Source organism: Pleurodeles waltl, chromosome 5, assembly GCF_031143425.1.
Source record: "Pleurodeles waltl isolate 20211129_DDA chromosome 5, aPleWal1.hap1.20221129, whole genome shotgun sequence".
NCBI lineage: Eukaryota > Metazoa > Chordata > Amphibia > Caudata > Salamandridae > Pleurodeles > Pleurodeles waltl.
In genome coordinates this window covers 319794143-319816154 of record NC_090444.1, presented here as the reverse complement: position 1 = coordinate 319816154, position 22012 = coordinate 319794143, and the positions used below count along the sequence as shown (strand labels likewise).

General features: G+C 38.1%; 1 protein-coding gene across 21 annotated transcripts in view; it reads left to right on the top strand.

The window, feature by feature from the left end:
- The window catches only part of NRXN1 (neurexin 1), a 1474248-nt gene that overhangs the window by 572410 nt on the left and 879826 nt on the right, over positions 1-22012 (top strand). For all 21 annotated transcript variants that reach the window (XM_069234058.1, XM_069234055.1, XM_069234049.1 and 18 more), the window contains one exon: positions 17130-17431. In XM_069234058.1, the coding sequence (XP_069090159.1) occupies positions 17130-17431 (302 nt within the window). The remainder of the gene's footprint in view (positions 1-17129; positions 17432-22012) is intronic.

Sequence of the window (22012 nt, the reverse complement as noted above, 5' to 3'; positions counted from 1 at the left end):
CCTTCCTGAGTGAAGATCGACGGAACACCTGCGATGCGACCGGAAATTCGACACACAGCCCTACATGATCAATGCACAGCCAAGCAGGAAAAACACAGCCCAACTTCCTGAGTGAAGAGTCGACGCAGCACCTGCTGCGCAGCAGAAAATTTGCATTGCAGTGAGGACCCAAGACTGCGTGCCAGAAATTTACTCAAAGTCCTTTGCAGCATGGAAAAAAAAAACACATTGTCTGTGCCACGTTAGAAAATCTGACCTTATATTTCCATGCATCTACTACTCTGCGGTTTCCGTGCATGTAATTTTGACGCAAACCAGATACTTTGTGCACACAAGAAACAACTGTTGATTTTTAAGATCTAAGACTCTTTTAATCTTACAAAAGTGATATTTCAACTTGTGCTCACTGAATCTTAATTGTTTTGACCATAATTTACCTAGATAAATATCATATATTTTTAAAACCTGTGTGGTGTATTTTTGTGGTGTTTTCACTCTGTTATTGCATCATCTATTGCACAAATACTTTACACATTGCCTTCTAAGTTAAGCCTGACTGCTCAGTGCCAAGGTACCAGAGGGTGGGCACAGTATAATTTGGATTGTGTGTGACTTACCCTGACTAGGATTGTGGCCCCTACTTGGACAAGGGTGTATACCTCTGCCAACTAGAAACCACATTTCTAACATTGGTGATCAGAGGTGAGGCTAGGACGTGTGCTTATGCAGTGACATTGGGCTGCACAAAAAAACATGGCCATGATTCTGAACAGTGTTTCTTACCATGATGCAATGCATATTTAAGTAGCCTAAGGTATTTTGAGACCTCAAATGGGACAACGGTGACTTATTGTGTTGCAATACAGTCTTCGTAGGATAAAAATCTCTTTAGGTCACTGCTACGCATACTTGGGGAAAACAAACACAAAGTTATTCAAAACAAAGACTATGGGCAGCAGGCAAGGATTATGTTAGAGATACGATAATGTGGGACTCGGGTCAAAAAACAGAGGAAGGCCCATTCAGACCACGTTGTCTGGGAAAAGAAGAGAAACACATTGATAGCCTAGTGCTCAACCACATACTCACAGAATACATTACATAACACATTGAAAGTGAAGTTTAAGCTGTATGAATTATACACTTCTAAAATTGAAATATCCCTTTTCTGTATTAATCAACTAACACTTTCAAATAAGGGAAAAAGCAGCGTAATAATGGATACATACGGCATGATGGTTACATTCCACTCTGGAGAAACTATCAATCATGGGGTACTGAATTCATCATTGTTTCCAAACATTGAGATGGAAATGCAGCTGTTCATATCCTCAATTCAGTACAAACAAATGACTCCTAATCATGTGCCGATCCTGAAGTTCAAAGAATAAATTAGTAAGGCAATCAATGAATTATCAACTAGCAGAGCCTCAGTGTTGGTGGCTTGTCTTCAGAAAAACTGGAAAATTAATACACAAAGTTTATTACCGCTATTATGTAAAGTCTTTGGAAAAATGAAGGAAAGGTTGGTGCCCCTACCAGAATCAAAAAGGGTCAGGATCTCTCTAATCCTGATCCAGATAAAAACAGTTGAGCTGTGCTAATTATGGGCCAGTTTCCTTAATAAACGTCAGCATTAAGGTCTTAGCTAAGCTCCTAATTAGCAGACTAAAAACTATGATACTATGATTAATTCAACCGGATCAGGTTGGGTTTGTCCCGCACTGCCTTTCTCAGCACATGTGGTAGTGCTAGCTGATGTGCTATGGCAAGTGCACATAGAGATACACAAAAAAGTGACAATCTCATTGGACATAGAGAAAAGCTTTGATAAAGTGGAGTGGGGGTACTTTTTGGAGTAAATAAACAAATGGATGAAGTAACTAGCTATATATTACAATCAAACAGCTTTACGTGAATCCAAAGGCTTTGGTTCCCTGTATTGTTTATACATCATCTCCATTTGTGATAAAGAGAGGGAGCAGGCTTGGCTGTCCACTTTTATCTTTACTGTTTATCATATGCACTTAAACCTCTGGCAATTGGCATTCACTGCAACACCGACATAGATATTGGCACCAGCAAGTGAACACAATGTGTGATTCTATGTTGACAATATTTTGGTAACATTATCAGACCTGACAAAATACATAGAAAATCCTATCATGATGTTCAGTAACTCTGGGATACCACATTAATTGTGAGATATTTAAGGTCCTCCACTTAACTTATTTTATAGCAGTTGCAGCCAGTGGTATAATGAGACTTGAAGGGGCCCTCTGCAAAGTACATGGAGGTCCCCCCTCGGGGCTCACTCAGGAGCTCTCAGGTCAGGGTAATGTGCTGATGGAGCTCACTGGAGCTTGGGGGACCCCACACCAGAGGGGATGCTAGGGCCTTTGTTACATCACTGGTTGCAGCTCCTGAGGACTGCCCCTGCAGATGGAAAGAATCCTGACTGAAATATCTGAGGATACTGTTAAACCACAAAATAACATGAAAATAACATGAACTCTGCGATATAGAATATAAAGAAAGACTTGGTCAAATGGTCTTCCCTAAAGTTATCTCTATGGGGGAAAGTGCAGGTGATTTCAATGATTCTGGTAACCGGATTTAATTATATATTTCCCGTGCTACCACTCACTATATACCCCTGTCAATAATTAATAAGGTAGCCAAACTACTGAAGTTGTTTATTTGGGAAAGGCAGAAAATGCATTTGAAAATGTTCATTCTACTCGCAGATTACACCTCAAGCACTTAGAAACATATGTGTTGGTCTTCCAAGTTGCACAAGTGAGATATATAAGGCATAACACTTTTTAAACCCCAAGATGGGCCAAGATAGAGAAACCTCTTTTGGGTAAAGTAGGGGAGATATGAGCACTTTACACAAAAGACAATCAAAGACCAGCTATTTCCAATCCCATCGTACATGCCATGACCTACGCCTGACATTGAGTGCACAGTAAACTGAAGGAGAGCAGCAGAACTCATAAAGACGCCTCATTGTGGGGCAGTGACAATGTACGAATGGAAGGGTCTGATGTGATATCGCCACATTTGATACTAAGGGTATGAGATCCATAGAACTATTCACAGAGGGAGGGGTGAGAACCTTTGCAGAAGTACAAACAGAATTCGATTTATGCCCCCACTTAATTTTGTAACAAACAACGTTTAGCTTACTACATCTGCAAACTAACGGGCCCCAAACTCAAAGCACTGACAAAATGTATGTTTTTAAATACTTACGAATCTGGGAAAAATATAAAGGAAGAGTCTTGAGGCTTTACGAGCAGTTGAAACAGTGGTGATCAGCGAAACTACAACCACAATACCGAGGAAAAAAGTGTTTTGAATTAATGTTGAACCATGCCAAACATCTGAAGGAAGCCTGATTAAATTATGGGCACTCTGAGATTTTGCACAGTTGGCATTGGCACCCCACAAAATAGGTTATGCAGGATTACAGTTCAGAGAGGAATGCTGGAGATGTGCACAGCCAGAGGGTAATATAATAAATTTAATCTAGGAATGTCAAAAATTGCAACATAGTGCGGTGCTTCCGCCGATATGAGAGCCAGGTAAAAATAAAAAATTAATTCTCAATATTTGCATGTTAAGCAATGGAAAAGCAGCATACCTGTATATTGGAAGGGTGATGAAATAAAAATGTAATTCACATTAATTCCCAGATATGCCTCATGGATTATACTAAACCACAATAAAGGCCCCGTAAGTCGCGTACCTTTTTTACCTAAATTGTAAAACTATTTGCAGTACTTGCTGTCACTGTACTTGAATGTATAGAACTCTGAATATGAGACAATAGGCAATTGACACAGATATTTGAAATGACTATACACCAACTCCTGCTTCATAGAAAACTCATAACAAAACATGATCACTTTATCTTTGTGACTTTTTCGGAAATATGTGAACACATTTAGACTGATTCTTTATATTTTTTTGAGAATGCGCTTGATAGAGATGTTCCCCCAAAACTGGACAGTATGGATGCATCAATTTGCTATCATGATATTTAAGCTACACATAAAAAACAATAACAAAATAAACGGCTGACAAGGCTTGCTACTACTACTACACAAAACTTCAGGTAAATGGTGAATTAATAACATGCAGAATCATCTGCATACTGGTAACAATTGTAAAATATTAACAAAATATAAAAAATACAATATACAAAATCAGCTCGACAAACACATATAGGACAATTCACACTTTGCCTCCAAAATAAAATATTTCATAAATAGATCCCACAATGCAATACATTACACAAAAATAATTCTTATTGAGCAAAGAACACCGATCCCTGAATTTCAAAAAAGCAAAAATGACATAAAACAGACAAGAAAAGCAACATATCCTAGAAACGTAAGAGGCAAAAATGCAATGATGTCCAGCCCAATCAAAATGGCGCAAATCTAACATCACCAGGATTTCAATGTACATTTGAAGCACTACTCAAAACATCAAAGAAGAAAGACTTTGAATCACATATACATCAATTGTATACGTCTGAAATGCGTTTTTGGCCTTTTCTTACATTTATCATTATTTTCATATTCATTCTAACTTTACAACTATGTGGGCTCCGTCGACACACTTTCATTGATTCAAGTGATTATGTTAACGCATTGCATTATTTTTCCTTAATACGAAGTATGAAAACCTGTACATGCCTAATTTATGTTTATAGGTTGAGTATACCTAAAAATAAACTCAAACGTATAGGCTTATGATGAATAATGGCATAGCATAGAAGCACCCTACATTAGAAACTGATTGTTTTTACTCAGCACACATTCTTTTTTTCTGATGAACCCATAAGGAATATGTATTGCAAAACTGTTATCTATATATATTCCATTGAATAAAAAAATTAACAGTGATAATTTCCGTTTGTTTGAAACGTGAGACTACAGGTCAGAACACTATGCAGCATATTTATAAGCCCCTAGCACCACATTAAAGTCATTCGTTTTTACATTAATGTGGCCCAATGAGGCTAAAATCTTCGCACCACATTTACAAAGTGGCGCAATGCATGCACTGCGCCACTTTGAAACTCTTTGCGCTACATTAAGCCTGCGTCAGGCATAATGTATGAAAAGGGGGCTTTCCTCTGTTAGAGGGGGGCCGAAATATGTCACAAGTAAATCTAACAGATTTCCTTAGGTCATTTTTTATGGCACTTTTAACACCTGGTCAGAGCAGGCATTAAAAGACGGCCTCCATTATTTATAATATTGAGCCCCTATGTACTCTGCAGGAGTAGCGCCAATATTTTGGCATTACTCCTGCAGAGTACATCAATAACGCCAATAAAATGAAGTTTCTGCCCCCTACCCTGTGCCATAATGCGCCATATCTTAGATATGGCATACACCTGGTGGCGGTCGGAGGGCGCAAGGAAAGTGGTGCTGCACTAGGTGCAACGCCACTTTTCTTAAATATGCCCCTATGTTTAGCAATAAAACTTAAAGGTGTTTCCCTCTCTAAAGCAAAAAGCTGAAAGACAAGTGCATCTAAATGCTTTCCTTTAAATTTGCCGGCAAGCTATACCATATTTTTATAAGAATATTTTTCAGGAGATAAAAAGACGAGTTTTGTCAAATATGCCAGTGCTTTGCAACCATCGATAATAATTAAGCACAAATGATTCATAAGATATTATTCATGTACACGTTTGACATTTAGTGTTACTGCGTATTTCTTATGACTTGTGTTATAGCTTTAAATGAATAGACATTTAGAAATGTATAAGTATATACATTTGAGCAAATTGTTGATAATGAACAAAACATTGTATTAACTGACTCTTAATGCAGTAAGGTAATCATTCTCTTTTTCCAATTTTCTCCTTTCGAAAGGACCTATCTGTGTGGTCATCAATGTGAATAATATGTACAGTTACATTTAATAGAATCTCTCAGAGTTTCATATTGTGTTTTTGTATATATTTAGCACTGCCTAACACTTTCAGGTGTGCTGTTGCCAAGTAACTGGTTTTCATCTCTTTATTGCCTAATGAACCTAAAATTAGCTGAACATTTTGTTCTTCTTGAAACAGACAAACCTAACCATGCAGGCTAATGACGTTTCAACATTGATCAGGGCTATCATTTTCTAATCTGTGGCAAATAGCAGTGAAATGTTGGCGAATCACTCTCTGTTTCATGCGAGACTGGTGCAAGGGAACAAAAATATTGGTGGTTCGTCATGAAAACAATCATCACTCATACTATTATCTACTGTATTAGCCTAACAGCCTAATCAATTAATTGAGAACACATTTGATCTTAGAGACCAGAGGGCATTTTCTATTTTCTATTTGAAAGATTGTATGTATTTTATAAATGTCAGAAATGGGGTCTGGGATGGAATGCCTCTATGTCTTAAGCTAAGCTCAGGAGATGCTAATTTGCTGTTGGGTGATCTTTAATCAATGTTACATGCCAATTGTAAGTTTGCCTTAATGTGCTCCATAATTTTCCAGTGAGCATAGCCGTTTCCTTCAAAAATATCATTATTGATTATAGGTGCTGTAAGACAACAATGAATGATGCAAAAAAAAATTAATTAAACATTGCTGCCAGAATGTTTGGTAAATCCCAAGCTTAACATCATGCAAAAGAAAACATTAGAAAGTCAACAAAGAAGCAAAGATCATAAATTTGTATGACATCCTTAAAAAACATATTTATTTTATGGCACATAATATAAAATGTACTATGCTGTAGTAATAACATACAGACGAATTAAGAAACCAGAACTGAAATGTAACCTGGATTTGTTGATGTACAAGAGATCATTTGCACGTTTCCAAAACCTGACCCAAGTGTAGTAAATAGCATCTATGTCATTAACTATTTCGTTCAATAATATTAAATAAATTTAGCGAGGTGTAATGGGATGAGGGCACCTTCTTTGCCTTGGTACCTGGTGGGAAGACGTTTTTCAGTGATAAACATGAAGGTAGTTTCCATTCCATGTAGAGGGCTATTTGTGACTGATTAGAAGTTATAATGGAGACTAGTTTGTTCTACTTGTTAAGAGAATGAGCTTTGACTACCATCTCAAGGCCTCTGAAATGCAGTGTAGGTCAGAGATGGACCTGTTTTCTTATTGGATTGATCAGTCAGTCCCTTACCTTTTTGGTATCTGGCTGTCTGACATGGTAAAGCATGGCTCCTCCTTTGAAGGGGCATGTTTTTACACCGCTGGTTGAGAACTGGAAGACAATCATGGTAATAATTTATTGGCTTTAGATAGGTGTGTAAAAAGAATTGAGTATATATTTTGCTTGAATTGAATTTATTTTAATGATTGGTTGTGAGGATTGCTTAATGTGCAATCAGCTGCTTTGTCTGATCACAGAAGTCGCACCCTTTCTTGTGTAGAAAATCAAGTGGCCTTTTGTGGACACTTTATTTATATATTTTTACAGTGCCATTTATTCCAGGAACATACCTGTGTATGTTTGTCCTCTTCATCTTATCATTAATCCTTGGCCTAGGGTCAATTATAGTGCTTTATCAGTTATTGGAACATGTTTATTTTAGTTTTTTGAAGTAACAACACATGTTCAATCGTAAATCTAGAATTTAGCATATTTCTTTAAGAATTAAAAACTTAAATTGGAAAAGCTCCAGCCTTCCTATTAAAATAAAATATTTGATGTTTCTATATTTGATTGTGAATTAAATGAAATACTTCCATATTTGATAATTTGTTTGAAGTATACTTGTTTCTGTATTTTTGTGTATTATTATGAGGTTCAAATCACAGAAATTGCTTAGGCTGGCAGTCCCTGGCTTCCAATAATGATACAGTGGGGGGCATCAGATTGTAGTAATGATAGAGTCAGTGTTCACAGAAGTCAAAAGGTTAATAATTGCTACTTCAGATAAATAATCAAAAAAAATGTCAGAGATTTCTTGCCACTGTAGGTTTTAATTAGGACATAAAATTTACCATTGGGACCCTTTTTATCATTTTCAGTGTTCAATATGTGCAACAAGCATTCTCTCTGGACTAGCGGATGTGAATTTGATGAAGGTGCTGATTGAGATATTGATTTTGGTGTGGTCCACGAGCTTGAGTAGAAGACTTAGAAAAATAATAGTTATATATGATATCACCATTTTATCCTTAGATTTAAGAGCACAGGGTACTCTAAGTATGGTTCTGCAGGGAAACCCAAATGAGGTAGTTGTTTAGCAAGTTTGTTTAACATGAAGCATTGTTGCAGTGCGCCTTGTGATTAATATTAAATGAAAGCACTCCACAGCAAATGTTGCAATGCTTCTCAGGGTGCTGTTGACTGTCATAAAGTCATATAAAATTTCCTTGCTGGTTTACACTTCCCACAACCAGGAATTTCATTGACAGGCAGCCAAGCCATTCACTTATTTCCCTCACTCCCCTATTCACAAGGGCAGCTTCATTTAGCGTAAACATTGCCCTCTTGGGGATGAATTATGAACACTTGGTTTGGCCCAAGGAAGAGCGGATCATCAGTGTTTGTATGCATGAGCTGTCAAAACTGCATTCATCTCAGGGCTGGACTGAGAACCAAAAGCAGCACTGGCAAAAATGTTCCAACCAGCCCCACCCCTTTCCTCTCTCTTTCTTTTATCTATTTCTCTTCTCTCCTTCTCTCTTCTGAAGTCAGTCGCCTATGCCTGCACCGATTGTCTGGTGCCGCTGGGGAAAGTGACAGGCTTGCCGGCAATAGGCCCTTGCCCAAAAAACGACCTCCAAAGGCTCCAGCCCACTGGGAAATGCCTGGTGGAAAATACAGACAGCCCAGATCTGATTCATTTAACCCAATATTCTCCACATTAATGGAATAGTTTCAGACTCGGAATAGAGGAAGGAAATCCTGCTCATTGGTTTGAGCTTGCGCAGTCGGAAAACCATGCTTTAACTTGGAGAAATATCAGGTTAAATGAATGCAGTGCCACTGTTCATGATACTGCCCTAGGTTTATGAAGGTTGTGATACTTTGCTGTTGACCTGCGTAATGCAAATTGGTTTACAACTGCTCACCATAGCCAACCTCCTGATCCTTACAGTAGATGAAAGCCACAGTGATGGAGAAGATCTTAGGAATAAGGGCCTCAGGCACAATAATCGCAGTGCCTCAGCGTTAAAGCCTACATTTTGTACTGTGGACCCGCCTAATTATTTGAGGACTGGTATTTTTATCTAGTACCATGTTCACTAAAACAGATCACTGTGCTGGTTCATATCACAAACCTACTCTGCAGCACAATCTTCTGCCTCCTTTGGTTACAGCTATGTTTTTCATTGTGCAGTGTGAACATTGTGCAACTCAGTAGGCGCCACACTGTTCAGACCCAAGGGTAGACTTGAATTGCTGTACTCGGGGAATTAGCCACGGAGCGCCTGCCAACAATAACAGGAGTCATGCGGCTAATTATTCGCACACTGTGTTGAAAATGTATACCCCTGAGTTTATACATCTGAGAAGCCTTGGAAAATACACTGGTGCAGGCGCGTGTTTATTGTTTTAATTAAAATTGCTGAATGTCGCCGTGAATGGCTATGCTGGGCTGACAACACTGATAGCAACGTCCTTTGATTATGCCTAGGCTGATGGGGCGCATGTGTTAGTCATGCAGTATTAAACCCACGAGAGCAATTTTCTTGAACCCATTCCAGACTCAAATGATGTATTTCATTCGTGAGGAGACCCACACTCTCGCCGAGTCTCTCAGTGCGGAGATCATCCTGTGGTCTACAATAACCGAATTTTAGGAAGCTATTAACAAAGACTGTCATTGTGCCTAGAAAATTCTCTGCACTTCTGATTGATAATTTCATGGTAGATTCTTGTAATATATAACAGAGAATATTGTTATATACTTTATACTATATGTTAACACATGTGTGCCTCAGTACCAGTTATAAATAGCCTCTGCGATGCATTTCTTGGAATTTGATACGTCTTTCTTTATTATTTGTTATTTTGAAAATTATAACAATTTTTATTATTATTATTAATAGTAGTAATATGTGCACTCTCTCTCTCATACACAAAACACACATACACCCAAACCCACACGCATAAAGTTCACCACTTCATAATATCGCATTCTATTTTAGATTAAGGCTCTTTCAGCCCCCAAATAATAAGGGTGTAGTCAGATTTTCTGATTTACAAACAATATGCTAATAATCCTCATCAAAAGTGAGTATATGTATATTTTTCTGACATATATTTAGTATGAAAAAATATTCTGAACCGCAAATCGGATTTTAGAATTCGGTGAGTCATCAAACTCAGACAATTTTTCAACAAAGATGAAAAAAAAAACAATTCACGCTGTTCATAGGGTGACATTAAAATGAACGTTTACTAGTTGAGGAGAGTGTCAATAAATTAAGGATTTGCATGCTGTGCGGAGGCCACATATTGGATTAGATCTCTGTTATACATTTCGAGATTTGCTGCTGTCTAAAAGTCGCCGAAAGAGAAAGAGTCCTCCATGGTGGGCGGTAGAGATGTCAGAACCTGAAGTTCTAGTACTTTACCCACATAAATTAACATAACGGCATATTAGCGTATAACCAAACCGCAGACACATCTCTCTGGCAACAAGGCACTCCGCAGTTTGATGCGCTCTTCTTTTCAATTATTTATATCGGAGTAGCGGCTAAAACAGAAGAGGCTAAATATCCAGTCATTTCTTCGTGCGAGGTCATCGACTCATAAATTCGACGCCGCTTCCTTCTCAGAAATGAAAGAAAGGTTTCGGCTCCGGGGTGCACCGGCAGCATTGATTAGCAGAAACTGTCAGTCAGAAAAGATAGATATCGGTTGGTTTCGGCTCTGAAACCAAACAAGGGAAAACGCGTTACATTATCTGCGTCACAGAGAGCGTGGCGGCCTTTTTCCACAAACCACATAAGTGCACGAGTCCCGTGAAGAGATCATTGCGTCTATCTGTTGTTAATGGCAACACATCTGTGTCGCAGAAACAAGTGGGCATTATTATAGGAGCCTCGAGGTTCGGCAATGAGTTCAAAAACCGAACTGACTTTTGTTGACTGGCTAATCCGTTGTGTTATTGATTGATGGAAGCGCAAAGGAAGAATACGAATTCAGAGATTACCTTCAGTGATTTAGCTGATAGACCATCCGGTGGGATGCATATTAAATAGATGTTTGTCAATCACAGCTGCGCTGGTCTGATCTTCCTGAGGCAAATGAAGCTGCCTTTTCCGATAATGGACCACGAGGCTGCCGATTTGGCCTTTTATGCTCCTCCTCAAGGAAAATGCCATTAAGTCAATAGATTTAGTCTGCAATACTTAAAAAAGGGCACGACAGACACACAATTTGTTGACCTTCATTAAAGCTTTCCGAAAACTGGGTAAGCCCGGGATCTGTTAAAGGTATAATATTTAAAAATATTTTTTGTGTGTGTCTACTAAGCGTTTGACTGAAAATCCTTTTTTTCTATAATCGTTCCTTTTATGGAGAAACACTATTTCCAATTTTAGATACCATCTTTATGGATTATATGCAACAGTAACCATGGTTACAGATAATAATTCATTTGACGAGTTTTAGCTAGAGCTCTGAGCAAAGTGATTCTATTCTGATTACATCCGCGTAGCAGTGACGCCATTTCACCAGAAGCATGCAGCTGTGATAACATGCAGCCTTTTGTACATGATGGCATAACACGAAGTGCCGTTTTACCACCTATGCCTCCATTGACAAATCAAGTAAATTACCTAAACTGATTTTTTAAAATAGTGGTGGTCACCTGTTAAAAACGCCAAGAGCATTTAGCAAAAGCTAAACCGGTACATACATTTGAACGTCTGATATTCAAAGGAATTGTAAATTGGTACACAGTGGTTGCAAGAAGCACCATAAAGCAAGCACATGCTAACTCAAGTTTTCAGCAAATTTGCAGAATGTCTGCTCAGTTCATGAGTTTCCAAGATAAGCTTTATTGTCATTACATTTGGAATGTTGAGAGCTCCATTGATGACAACAAAGTGGCTTGGGCATAATTGTTGCATAGACCTTCTGCTCCAACATTTCCAATGTTTGAATTTGTTTTTACCTGGAATGCTTAAATAGCATCATGGAACTTCTGTCTCGAAAAAAGTCAATTTGAGTGGATTTTCATTGGACATCTTCAAATACAAGGGGAATTCATACAAAGGAACTCATCATTCCATGGTTATTGCTTCTTCATTTCTGCTGAAGTATTCTTGCTCTACAGCATTTGTTATTGTTGATTTTATGTATCTTATGGCATTATGTTGTGTGTCTGAATTTATTTCAATTATTGCTATAGGAGTTACATTCTTGCGTGAGTCCGTTGTGGGTAGGTCTTGGTTATTAGAATTTGATAGTGACACAGTGTTGAAGACCCTACACCCCTTTAATTCCACAAAAGAATATTGACCGATTATGACAATGGCAAGTAGAGTTCACTTTAAGTGATTGTTTCCTGCAGGGCCTTTATATGTTATATTTTGTTGTTATGTATCATTGTGATAGAGAGCCACTAGTGTGACTAACTGGATTCAAATCCAGTATTTCACTGCTATGACGTATCAACAGTTGTTAACAAAAGCTGTTACCTCTTCCAGGTCAAGCTGACAGGGCTCTCTGAGAGGCTGTCAGCCCAACGGTTGCTGATCTGCTTTGACTGGAAGCATAAAAAACCGTGCAATAAGGGAAAGAAGGCAGGGAATGTGGTAGGGGTTGATTAAGGATGACAGTTAAGGTCATTTTTCACATTGCAATAGAGAGGAGGCACCATATTATGCATTGCTACCACATTGCTCCTTTGCATCAGACTAGCAGTTGTAAATAGACCTGGGTGGAATTTCTATTGTGCCAGAGTAATTTGCTAATTTTGTGTTACTTTTTGATGCAGGGTTACACATAATTACATGATTACTCGTCCAGGTGTATATTGCAGACAGTGAACATTCGGCCGGGTGCTGGTGTACCCTGCCCACTACAGCATTGCCGCCAGCTCTATTACAAGCCAGAGACAATACTGTAGGCCGTTTCCCGCTGGGCCAGTGGGCGGAAACTAAGGTTCTGCCCGCTGACCCAGTGAGAAACGCATAATGGGCCAGACGAGGAGGCAGCTACAATGGCGGTAACCTACCCATCAGAAGTTCGGCAGATGGCCTTCTCCATCTTTTGAAACCATAATGAGGCCCTAAGTCTTCTTGCCCAATTCTTCATAATCTAGCAAAGTTCTCAGGTAATTCAGTGAGATTATTCTATACATTGTAGTGAACCACTCAAAATGACACAACACAGGCTGAGAAAAATAGTTATTATTTTAGTTTATCTAAATAAACAAGACTAAATATGAAAAAAAACCCACAATAGACAGTTAAAAATATGAATGTATCACTTAAAAGCACAAAAATAGTGCCTAGAGGCAAAAATGCTCCAAGTTTGCATTAAGCGGCGTTGTGATGGAGTTGTTTCCTATAATGTGATGCCAATGGCACCGTTTATGGACTCATTCGACCCCCAGGTACAGTACCTTAGCAAACAAGTAGAAAACAGGATGAGTCAGGGAGTGAGGTATCGCTGGATCTGAAGCAGAGTCGGTTCCGGTGCTATGGGGCAGAAGTGCAGAAGCGTTTAACAGCGGCGTCGGGTCCTTACTGCAGAGCGGTGGAGGTGAAGCGGCATTGGTTGCGAAGTCGGTCCCTTCATTCCGGCAGGCATGAAGTCCAGCAAAGTCACAATGCTCGGAGCAACCTCACAGGGTTGCGATTATGTCACAGGGCTGCAGGTGCTTGGATGGCCTCAGATGTCATGGACGTAAAACTTACAACTCTCTGAAGTCTGTCAGGATCAGCAGCTGCAGTGATGTGAAACCTGTAGGGTCGTCACACTTCTGTGAGGTCCAGGGCCTCGGGGCAGGCGGAGTTGTGGTTCTGGGCAGCAGTGTCCTTTACAAAGTCGAACAGCTTTGTCCAGTGTCGTTAGACAGGGTTTTCTCCAGAAATTCACTTCCAGGGGCCCAGGAACTGTCCACAGCAGGCAGACTCAGAATTGGGTGGTAAAACCTTTGCTGTCCTTGAGGCTTCAAAACAGGAGTAGAGCTCTACTCCAAGCCCTTGGAGATACCTCTGAAGAAGGAATACAAAACAAAGTCCAGTCTCTGTCCCCATGCACTGGCAGAAGCAGCAACTGCAGGAAAGGCCAACACAGCACAATCACAGGGCAGCACTTCTCCTCAGCTCTTCAGCTCGTCTCCAGGCAGAGGTTCCTCTTGAACCCTTGAAGTAATCTGATTTGCAGGGGTTTTGGGTCCTATACTTATACCCCTTTCTGCCTTTGAAGTTGGTAAACTTCAAAGCAAAGTCTCTCTTGTTTTCAAGATCCTGCCTTGCCCAGGCCAGGCCCCAAACACACACCAGGGGGTTGGAGACTGCATTGTGTGAGGAAAGACACAGCCCTTTATGGTGTGAGTGACCACTCCTCCCTTCCCTCCTAGCACAGATGGCTCATCAGGATATGAGTTCCCTTTGTGACAGTCTAGAGGAGAGGTGCAAACAGCCCAACTGACAAACTGACACAGGCAGGGAATCCTCAAACAGACAGAATCACAGAATGGTTTAAGCAAGAAAATGCCTACTTTGTAAAAGTGGCATATTCAAACTCACAGTCCAAAAAACAACTTCACTTAAAGATGTATTTTTAAATTGTGAGCTCAGAGACCCCAAACTCCATGTTTCTATCTCCTCTCAAAGGGAGTCTGAACTTAAATAATATTTAAAGGCAGATCCCATGTTAACCAATGAGAGAGATAGGCTTTACAACAGTGAAAACTGAATTTGGCAGTATTTCACTGTCAGGACATGTAAAACACACCAGTACATGTCTCACCTTTAACATACATTGCACCCCATGGGGCTACCTAGGGCCCATGTTAGGGGTGTCTTCCATGTATAGAAAGGGAGGTTTTAGGCCTGGCAAGTGGGTACACTTTCCAAGTCGAATTGGCAGTTTAAAACTGCACACACAGACACAGCAGTGGCAGGTCTAGGCCATGTTTACAGGGCTACTAATGTGCGTGACACAACCAGTGCTGCAGGCCCATTAGTAGCATGTAAATTACAGGCCCTGGGCACCTCTAGTGCACTCTTCTAGGGACTTACCAGTAAATCAGATATGTCAATCATGGATAGACAATTATACATACATTTTACACAGGAACACCTGCACTTTAGCACTGGTTAGCAGTGGTAAAGTGCCCAGAGTATCAGAAACAGTGAAAACAGAGTCCAGCACACATCAACAACCTGGGGAATGGAGGCACAAAGTTAGGGGAAACCACACCAAGGATGCCAAGTGTAACACAGTTCATACCGACTGTGATTTATCGGGATGTTTTTCATTTGTCAAACTTTAGGAGAGATGATTGGTTCAAAAGTAAAGTTTCAATATAAAAGGACGTTAAAGGCCATTGTTTAGCCAGTGTTTGTTATTTGTCATATATAAAAAAAGCATAATTCAATTATGCTTTCTTGTATTTTCCTTATTCTTGTGTGGAGAAATCTTGTGTAAAATACAAGTTAATCTTTATAAAATTACAAAAGCCAATCTGTGTTTTGTCTTCTTCACTTTCTCAAGGCTTTGTGACATAAATGACTATTCGAGTTGAGCCATACATTCCTCATCTTGGTGCAGTATTGGCAGACAGGATATTAATGCTTTACCTATTATTTAGATGCAAAGAAAAGTTTTGCATTCTGTGTCCAGGATACGAATTTGAAGCAGACAAACTAAAAGCATGTGGGATTTGGAGGAAGGGGTTTCTAAACATATAAAAATATGTTTTCTTTTAGGGTAAAAAGTTAAATTTTCCAAATGAAAATTGCAGATGTGAGGCAGATTGTCTATGAACTGAGCAAATCATCTGGCCAAGGATAAACCTCACGTGCAAATGGCTGGTACTGCGGGTATACATTAATACATTCTATTTACAGTGCAGAACGTACAATACTATTTACTCTCATATGAAATTAACCAGTATGGTTCAATGTAATCTGCTATCACATCTGTTCAGAGTAGAGAGGAGTGGTTAGACGAGGATGGGATACATTAAAAGGTATTTATACACGTTTGCAAGACATTCTCATGTCCTGGGCACAATCACAAATTTATCATAGTCTTTATCTAGGGTGGAGATCTGAAGGGAATATCCAAAAATTGGGAGTGTGCAGGGGAAGTGATTTCTCGTGTGAATAAAATGTTTTCCCTTCGATAAAAAAACGTTTCAAAGTGTATTTGCACATTTGTATTACATATGCACATACATTAATGTATACCATTCACATCTACATGTGTGAATAGTAATGGATGTGAGAATCTAAAATTCACAAAATGATTCCACAACTGATGTGGTAAATCTGAAATTGTCACATACTCCCAGAAGCACGTTTATCATTATTTGTGGATTTCATAAAAGGAAACATATGGAGTAAATAGCCAGCTACATTTTCTTGAAATGAGCCCTATGAGTAGAGAAGAGCTTGTGATCTTGGAGATACAAAGACGTTTGTTTATTTTTTCGAGAGTACTTCTGTGGATTTTTCTATGAAAGCAAGAAATCAGTTTCAAGCAAATCGAGACCTATTGCTGAGCGATTTGAGTAGTGTCATAAATCAAGCGAAAAACAACCTTTGTAGTCACCCCCTCAAAAAATAAAGTTAGCCTTATGCGTGGAAAACTGAATAAAGTGAAATCAATTGCTGCGAAATTCCTTCTTGTGTGGCGTGATGGTACATTAAATAATTGCTAGAGTAGCCAACATTTTCTTGCTTAAGAGTTTTCTCATCTATGTTCTCGCCTGGATGCTTAATGTTAATATATTCTGAACGCATTACCTATTTCCATTGTTCTTTCAATGAATTCCAGTGTAAGTTGGAGAAATGTCTGATTTTCATTTACACTCACATTTGTTTAATTGTTTGAGATACTTGGCAATGCTTAATAACTGGTAATTGAGACATTTTGTATGATGCTGCTTTAACTTATGATTTATTTCATTTCACTTGTTTTTCAGGAAAGGATGAATATATTGCAACCTTCAAAGGGTCGGAATTCTTCTGCTATGATTTGTCCCAGAACCCTATCCAAAGCAGCAGTGATGAAATCACACTTTCATTTAAAACTCTTCAGAGAAATGGACTAATGCTTCACACAGGAAAATCAGCTGATTATGTCAATCTGGCACTGAAAAATGGAGCAGTCTCGCTGGTCATTAATTTGGGGTCAGGTGCCTTTGAGGCCCTGGTGGAACCTGTGAATGGAAAATTTAATGACAACGCCTGGCACGATGTGAAGGTCACCAGAAATCTGCGTCAGGTAACAGTACAATAGATGGAAAGAATAACATGTTTTCAATGCCTATGAGCACAGCAATTTAAAATCCAAACTAAAGCAGCCATTTCTAGTGGAACTTTCATACCTCTGGAGTCATGTGTCTGCCAACCTTGAGCAGGGGCATATCTAGAAAGTAATGTGGGTCTAGAGGCTGTTCAAAGTAGCACTTCACATATTGCGGTCATCCCTTTTTAGATAGTATTCTGCAATAGGAAGAAGTCCATTTTTAGAAGACCAAGGTCTCTCTGTGTAACTTTTAAAAGGCTTTGATTGTGACTATCCTGAAGTCAATGTATAGGTACATTAGGGGACGCAACAAATGCACAGCTTCCGATTAATAACAAGCTCAATGGTACAGCTACAGTCTTTTCATAAAACCCATTATTCTGCCAATTGAAATACAGAGCAATTCTAACAAACTGAATGATATTCTTTAAAAAAGTAGCATTAATAAAATAGGTTTAAGAAACACATTTTGCTAAAATGTCTTAACCAACCATTTTTAGTATCCCGTCAACCCCCTTAACACCATAGATCAATGTCAAAATTGTATTCCAGGGTACAAAGCAAAACTCTGGCATACCATGTCTTTACATTTTAAAAAAATTAAAAGAGAAAATAATTTAAAAACACCAAAAATGTATCAAATATTTATGTATTAAGATAGATTGTTTTGAATTTATTTTTACACAAAGGATCAAGGCTTGACATGCTGGAGAGATCTCTAAGGGTAAACGGTTATTCGGCCTGCGTGTTCATGTCTTAAAAAAAATAAAAAAAACACAGATGCAATATAACAAGGAAATGTAATAAAAATATGTTTATGTGAGGTTGAAAATTAAAAAGGAGATGTTTTTTCAAACCAATAGAATGCCTAAACTAGAATATTGTTATAGATGTTTTGGCATCAAAGGATGTTTAGGAAAACAATTTTGTCATTTAGAGCTATTTGACACATGAACTAAGAATTATGCATTTCTCCAAATACAATTCTGTAATAAAAAATATTTTTTGCACAAAGAAATCTAGGTGTTATTTCCATAGCTACATGATTATAAACACGTGCTATGAAAAATAACAAAGTTTTATTGGGAGCTGTAAGCTGAATGATTGCACATTTTATATTGTTTGCATATCCTTGCACACAGGCATTGAGTATATTTATAAACACTCCAAATTAGAAATCAAAGGAAACAACAGCAAAGGAATATCAAGTGACCTATCAAAGTTTAGATAAGATAATCAAAACGTGTTTACTTGGATAGACAATCAGCTACGTAGCTTCTACACGACAATTCATCCCAAATTTGTTATCATAAATCGACCATGGGCTTGATGTTAAAATTGACACATTCATTAATTACATTTTTATCTTCCCTCAATTTCCACTTAAATACTTTGCATAATAACTCACATTTACTTATTTAATTATGCATACTTAGCATAATAGCTCATGTTCACTTATTTAATTATGCATGTGGCAGTTGAAGCTACATTCAAAACGAATTTAAAAATAGAACATAAATGGTTACAAATATTAACAATAACAAAGGTGTTGGAAACAAGTAATAAATGAAGTGGCTAAAGGGTGCTGGTTGGTGCCATAGGTGCAATGCAGTCTTACAATGAGCTTAAAGTGATATTTTTTATTTTCACGTGAACAAATAATCTGATCTGTCTGGAATATGAAAATTGAGCCAGATAAATCTCTCCTAAAAAAGGAGGTCAATAAAATAAAATCACCCCCCCTTAGGAATCAGAATTGAAGGTAAAAACAGCCATATAGTAGCCATAAAATAGCAGCTATTAAACAGTTCAACCAAAGAAAATGCTCCTTATCCGTCGTTATACCTGTACAAATGGTTTATTGGGGCTATCTTTCTACATGGCTATGTCATCTGCAAATAAAAGTTAGCCACTGTTTAAACCCCTTTACAATGCCTGTGTTGTGTTAGAACTCACAACTAGTGTTGAGAACGATTGCATGTGAAAAGCCTTTTCACTGCAGTTGGAAGAAGTGTGCTGTAAAATATCAAGAGGCTCCATGTAGCAATTTATTCATTAAATATGTATCATGGGTGAACTGACTCTGATATTAGCTGAATAAATAGTCCAAGAAAAAACATGTAAAAAGTGACTGGGTACCATATAAATGATTTGAAGGAGACATGAAAAATCACCTCTATATTGACTCCCCAAGGGCCGATGAAGTACAAGATTTTGGTGATGGCAACTCAAACTCATTTTTTGCTGTACACCTGCTTATACAGCAAAAAGTAGCTTCATTTACATCTTAGAATTAGAAAGTAGCACATGCCATGCAAAGGGTGCTGAGTCAGGTTGAACAATGAATGGATGGACTTGAGATTTTGTAAATAGCCAAACCATCAGTTTATATCAGGTCTATAGAAAAAAAGGAATCCTCACAGATATGTTTTTTACAAATAGAGAATACAAGACAAAAAACAAAAATATTGTTTCCTAGTTATAGATTCCCACTGGGGACCTAGCAATTTGGCATGCTATTGCTGTTATGTAGAATAAAAATTTGACTGGAACAGCTACCCATTTACCCCACCACCAATGTTTGCAGTTCCCAAAAAAGTAGTAATGTGCACCTGTTCATATGATTACTTTTAGCAGTTTTAATACTTTTTTGTAAGTTGGTTCCATGGTATTCATACTCTTTGAGTACATGGGAGAGTAGGTCCTCTTAGAGATGCAGCCACTTCTGACACACAAAAAATGAGATTACAACCTCATTTGATTCCATTTTATTCTGTGATTCTGTGTTTTCAGTTCTCATCAGCAAAAGCTGATCTTTCTCGGACACAATTTGACTGTTTTGAATTATACAGAGGATAAAATCCAGGCCACCCATACCCCACAATAAACTTACATAGTTTGGCTGCAGCGTAATGTTATGTCAGTGGTCATGGGGTTCACACAAGAAGCTATTAAGTATGACATTTGCATTTTAAAGGAAACCTTTGATACTGTATCAGCCTCCAATGCAGAGGATCTGTAGGCCTCACAATCCTTACTCACCTATAAAAATATCTAAGAGGAATAAGAGCTCTTTATGAGACAAAGTGATTTGTTTTGGAACAAAGTCACACATATAAAAACAATTTACATCCACGTCGTAAATTATGAAATATATTAGTTAAGACAATAGAGTGTCACGTTTCCTAAACTACCCACTATTTATTTACTGTGATAATACATTAGCCTGTTTGACATGTATCAGAAGCAAAAAGACTTTAAGGGGGAATAAAAGCAAATCTTAAAACACTGACTCCATTTATATTGATACCTCTGTGCAATAATTTAAGATTATTATAACGCTGCATGCCTCTGACTTATACTAAATATTTTGTCTTTTTAAATAAATGCAGCTGACATGAAGGTTCTTGCTGCGGATTACCTGTTCAGTGACTAACCTAACCTCTTCTTTCCCTTCTCTGTGTCCTTATAATACAAGTTTCAAACGCTGAGGGTTACGGGTAAGGAGCCGTTCCCTAACTTCATAGCTTTAAATGAAACTTACAGTGTTAGAAAAGTATTTGTTTAAAAATACAAAACATAAAGCGGCTACTTAATGAAATGACTAATTACTTAATATGTGATATTTAATTTAGCTGTATTTCTTTTAGGCAGTTAATTTTATATTTTGACAAAACATTTTTATTATATTGAATCAGTCTCTTAAACATTCTGTATTACTGTATTTTAAAACAATGATTCTAATATTTTGCAGAGGAAATTGTTTGAATAAGCAAATTAGCTATTGTTAACCACATTCCCATTTTACCTTACAAATGCTCCAGAAAGTCCACTTTCTAGATTTGCCTTTGCTCATGCAATCAGCTTAGATTTGGTGAACTGGAAAATAGAGCAGCTTTACATATGTGTTTATGTCTTCATTACAGATGCAGGCATAGAGAAAGCTGCTAGGGCATGTTTGACCGGGCAGGAGCAGTGATACATTTGACCTATTCAGTGTGTTGGGATCATTTTGCTCTGTTTTATTGCAGTAAACTGTGAACCCAAATTCCATATGTATCACAAAAGGAAGTTCTGTGTTTGAATACGATTCCTTCTTTCCTGTAAACTAATTAATAGAGTATGCTGACAGATTCTTATAAAATTTGTCCAGGGAAGGTTGGGGTTCCACTGTCAGGACTGGTGAGCTGAGGAGCGTTAGACGTGATGATGCCCTCAGCCATTTTAAATGTCTGCCAATTATAACCAGTTTGGGAAGATGAGGGTTAATGTGACAGTGTGGCTGTTTTCGTTCAGTACAGAGCTGATAAGTTATGCAAAATATTTGCAGGACAAGCACTTCTGCTGTTTCCTCAGTGGAGGCCTCTTTGTTAGTCTGCTTTTTTCTTGTAAACTTATTTTGCCCTTTTTTATATGTTACTAACATGCTTAATAACTAACATGTCATTCATGGAATGTTTCATTCTACTAACCGTTACCTGAATCAAAGTAATGTACTAACATGGTAGAAACCATCATATTTTTAGAGTAACAATCGTTATTTTGTTCACAGTTTTT